Source organism: Equus asinus, chromosome 2, assembly GCF_041296235.1.
Source record: "Equus asinus isolate D_3611 breed Donkey chromosome 2, EquAss-T2T_v2, whole genome shotgun sequence".
In the NCBI taxonomy this organism is placed as follows: Eukaryota; Metazoa; Chordata; class Mammalia; order Perissodactyla; family Equidae; genus Equus; species Equus asinus.
The window spans coordinates 171,174,649-171,179,438 of NC_091791.1; the positions used below are offsets into that span (position 1 = coordinate 171,174,649).

The 4,790-nt window shown below is 55.3% G+C and overlaps 1 protein-coding gene across 1 annotated transcript; it reads left to right on the forward strand.

The window, feature by feature from the left end:
* Positions 1 to 240: 240 nt before the first annotated feature.
* On the forward strand, positions 241 to 3,839 carry LOC106830416 (granzyme B-like). The gene is made up of 5 exons (XM_070519124.1): positions 241 to 398; positions 1,465 to 1,612; positions 2,117 to 2,252; positions 2,458 to 2,715; positions 3,360 to 3,839. Exons 1-5 carry the CDS (start codon positions 344 to 346, stop codon positions 3,519 to 3,521), a joined length of 759 nt encoding a protein of 252 aa, XP_070375225.1. The 5' UTR covers positions 241 to 343; the 3' UTR covers positions 3,522 to 3,839.
* The last annotated feature ends 951 nt before the right edge of the window (positions 3,840 to 4,790 follow it).

The window sequence follows — 4,790 nt, forward strand, 5'->3', positions numbered from 1 at the left end:
CTGGAGCTCCAATACCCATACTGGCCGATACCACAGCCCACAGTCTCCACTTTGTACCCTTGGGTTCCTGCTCTAGGCTGGATCAAGTGGTCCACCCGTCATCTACTGTGGGTTCTGATGTGGTCACTGCATGATTCTCACACAACTGTCCAGAGGATGTCATCAGGCAGATAGAGTGGGGGCGGGGAAGCTTTCATAGAAAGCCATCTCTGATGAAGCACCGCACAACCACAGGGGGACTTGAGGGCACAGATCCCATCTGTACCTCCTTCCTCTCCTTGGGGTTAAAAGAGAGCAAGGAGGAAGCACCAGCCTCCCCAACCTGGGCAACCTTCCTGGAAAGATGCAGCCTCTCCTGATCCTGCTGGCCTTTTTACTGTCCCCTGGGGCAGAGGCAGGTAAGTGACCATCCCCACCCTCAGATGCCCAAACCCTCCCCCTCAAACACAGTGGGCTCAGATTTCCTGTCCCTTCTGCACATCCCTGATCCATCCATCCACCAGCAGCATTCTGAATCCCAGCTCCCATCCCACCTGAGAATGCCAAGTGTGGCACTGAATAAGCTACCAGCAGGAACTGCAGGGCAGAAGGCTGCTTTCAAGAAGAGCCAGTGGGTGCTGTTCCCTCCCTAGGCCCTACGTTTGCCATCTGCAAAGTGGAACTTAACTGGAAGTGCATGAGAGGGAGGGAAACTGGAAAAGAGAAAATAATCAATTCCCCTGCACAGGGCAGAGTGGGTCTGGCTTCCAGGTCTGGGATGACACAGATGCTCCCCTCAGTGTCTGCTTAGGAGAGAAGTCTGGAGCTCTGCAGACCCCGGAGTTGGTGGGACCGCTGTCCCCAGAGGACTGCTGGTGCCTTGCTCAGTCCCAAGGCCCCTCAGTCCCTTCTCCAGCTCTCCTTTTCTTCCCAGGCCTTTGCAGCTCCCTTCTTTCCAGGATGGAGCCACTGTTTGTGGACCTGAACTTCTCTGCTTTCCAGAATCCCACACATTGGCCCTACAAACTCTCCTTCAGGCCCATTGGGAGCCATTCCTTCATGCAGCCAACAAACAGCTTTTGGGCACCCACTATGTGTCAGGCCATGGGAAACAGGCTATGACAACATCTAGGTCCCTAAACTTAAGTCCTGGCCACTGGAAAGCAGCATCATCCCAGACATCACAGGACAACAGTGCCTTATACAGGCTCTTGAAACAAAGCAAAGTCAGGAGATGAATTTTCAGGAGCCTCTAGAATTTTGCTGTCCCTAAGATGCATATGCTCACCTCCAATTATCTGTGGAGGACACATTCACAGGCCAAGCCTGTCCTCTTCCTTTTTCTAGACGGAAAGCCCCACCACAGCCCCTCTCAACTCCAGGCCATCCTGGGCTCCCAGATGCCCAGCAGTCCTTAGCAGTCAAGCTGATGCGTGCCTGGTGGACTCCCTGGGTGTGCACAAGTAGATAAGACTTTTCGTTTAGGGGAGATCATCGGGGGACATGAGGCCTGGCCCCACTCCCGCCCCTACATGGCATTTGTTCTGTCTCTGGAGAAAGAAAAAGGGAAGAACTGCGGTGGTGTCCTCGTGCGACAGGACTTTGTTCTGACGGCTGCTCACTGCTGGGGAAGGTGAGGGGGCAAAGACAATTAACACTCCTGAGACACCCACAGGGACCCCTGTTCTCTGCCCAGGGCCTGCAGCCCAGGGGAGCTCCACCAGCTCCTAGTAACTCAAGGACATGAGAGCTCATGAGAGGAGCCATCTGAGAGCATGACTGGGTGATGGAAAGTGAGAATAGGACAGGCAAGCTTTGGTGTCAAAGGGTCAGAGGTGAGAGAGAGTGTCCCAATTGAGAAGAGAGACCACACTGGGCAAATAAATCAGCTGTAGAGGATGAAACCATGCACTAGGGTCAAAGGGCAAACTCAGAGTCCTTTCACAATATTGCCTGAGGGCTGAGAAAACTCCCAGAATCCTCTCTCAGAGTCACCCACTGCCCAGTACTCCTGTTGTTTCGATTTCTCCTACCTGCAGCCCTGCCCTGCCCCAGCTGTCACTTGCCCTTCATGGCTCTTGGGCTGGATCTCCTTTGACTCCATGCCCCCCGCATCCCCACCCTACTTTCTGTGTAGCTCAATGATGGTGATCCTCGGGGCCCACAACATTGAGAAGCAGGAGAGGACCCAGCAGGTCATCTCTGTGAAGGAAGCCATTCCACACCCACACTATAATTCTAAGAACCTCAACAATGACATCATGTTACTAAAGGTAAGGGAACCGCCCTGCTGCTCTTGCTGTCCTGGGTCCAGATTGCTTCCCCTCCCACTGGGACCTGTCCCCTCCCTCCTTCCCATCCTGGCTGCCTGACTAGTCCCAGTGGCTCAGGAGAGAGGGAAGTCAGTGCAGCCCCAACTCAGTGTCCAGGCCCAGGAGGCCAGTGGCTGAGCTGGACCTTCTTGCCTCTTCTCATCAGCTGGAGAGAAAGGCCCAGCAGACTGCAGCTGTGAGGCCCCTCAGCCTGCCCAGGGGCACAGCCCAGGTGAGGCCTGGAGAGGTATGCAGTGTGGCTGGCTGGGGAAGTGTCGCCCCATTCGGCAGAGCATCAGACACTCTGCAGGAGGTGGAGCTGACCGTGCAGCAGGACTGGGAGTGCGAGTTCCTATGGCACAATTACAACAAGACCACTCAGCTGTGTGTGGGTGACCCGAAGGAAAAGAAGTCTTCCTATAAGGTGAGTCTAGGCATCTGCCTAGCTTGGCTCTGGGGAGAGGGGTGTTTTGGGCCTTTCAAATCAAAGCAGTGGGGATTCCTTCCCCACTACACTCTGATCTTTCTCCTGGAAAGAGAAGGGGGGAGAAGTCAGAGTGGGGATTCACAGGCCTTCTGGGAGCCTACCCAGGGCCTGAGTAGCATCCAAACATGGTGCTCCATGCAGATCATGAATTTGCAACACTCTGCCCCATGCTGGGCACAGGTGTTAGAAAACTGCTCCCTGGGTGTGCAGCAGGCAAACCAGGTGGCTCCTCACAGCTGGCTCCCATCTTGGTTAAATGGCTCACCTTCCACGCTGAGTGTCGTCCTCACCTGCCTGCCTCCATGTCCTTAAATGGTAGACCGAAGCAGAGTCCCACAGCGCCCTCATGGGAGGGGATCCGGGATCTGGGGGAGGAGAAGGACAAGGCCCCTGAGTGAAATGAAGTCATGACAACGTCCAGGGTCAGGACTGGGCAGCTGAGGGCCCCAGAGGGACCTGCCCTGCTCTCTGATCTCCCACATGGAGGCCAGGCCAGGCAGCCTTCACTGAGAGGGCACTTGGGATGCAGGTGGGAAGGAACAGGGAGCACGGACTGAATCCTTCCCACTCTCTGTCCACAGGGGGAGTCCGGGGGCCCTCTCGTGTGTAAGAACGTGATCCAGGGCGTTGTCTCCTATGGACGAATAGGCGGGATTCCTCCAGGGGCCTTCACCAAAGTCTTGAGTTTCCTGCCCTGGATAAAGAAAACCATGAAGGGGCCGGCACCGTGGCAGAGGGGTTAAGTTCGTGCGCTCCACTGCGGCTGCCCAGGGTTTCATCAGTTCGAATCCTGGACGCAGACATGGCACCGCTCGTCAGGCCATGCTGAGGCGGCATCCCACATGTCACAACTAGGAAGACCCACAACTAAGAATATACAACTATGCACCAGGGGGCTTTGGAGAGAAAAAAAAGGAAAAAAGGAAAATCTTCAAAAAAAAAAAAAAGAAAAGAAAAGAAAACCATGAAAAGCCTCTAAATGTAGGAACCAGCCCACCTTCTCTGGAACTGATCCAGAATGAAGCCAGTAACTAAATAAATGTCTCTGTGCTGAGCAGGAAGGGCTGGTTTCTTGTTTATTCACTGACCCTCATTCACAGGCACCTACTCTGTGCTTAGAAGGCCAATGACACAAATCTGCTGTTTCCTGCTTCTTCCTCTTCCCCCTTCCACCACCACCTCCCCCAAACCTCATGCAAAGCTGTTCCCAGCTCCTTCTGACCCTCACCTTTCTCTTGGCCTGCCCTTCTGCCAGGGCTGCAGCTGAGGACCATCAGGAGAAAACATAAACCTCTCTGGTCTTGGGGCTCAGAGTGAACTTTTGACCTTCTTCCCTGTGTTATATGGCAGAGAGGAAGGGGGATGACACCATGGGTCCCGGACACCAAGCAGGCACCCTGGGGCTGCAGCTCAATGGCATAGCCCCCACACTGGGGAAGGGAGGAGCTGCCTGAGCAGGACAGTTCTCTCCCACAGCCAGGGAGCTGGCGCGGAGTCAGAGTGGGTCCCTGGGGAAGCTCCTCGTTCTCACCCAGGCTGAGTTTCCTCCCTGCCCTCCTGTGACCTTGGGGCCCAGCTTGTCCTCCAGTCTCCTGGCTGCCCCTTCTTCTCCATCCCCGCTTTCCACTGAGAGTTCTCAGAGTCCACCAACTCCTGTCCCCTCCACACAAGCCTGATCTGAGCTGATGCCTTCCTTATAGTCCTCCTGCCTAGGACACCCAGAGCTCCGTGTGGTTTCAGCAGGGCTTCTCCCTTGAGATGCCAGGCCAGCTCATGCCCTGTCCTAGAGTGCCACAAGGAACCAGGCTTGTGCTGGCAACAGGCAGACCCATGGAGGACACAGCAGGCAGGTTGTCTCTCCAGAAGCCCTGCCCCATCTCTCACCTGGCAAGGCCAACTCAACCCCTCACATTCAGCCCAGTGACTCCCCAAGTGCTCAGGGTGCCTTGGCCGCTTGTTCATTCAGTGGCCTGAGTACATTTCAGCCTGTTCCTCTTAGTCACTGCTGGCCT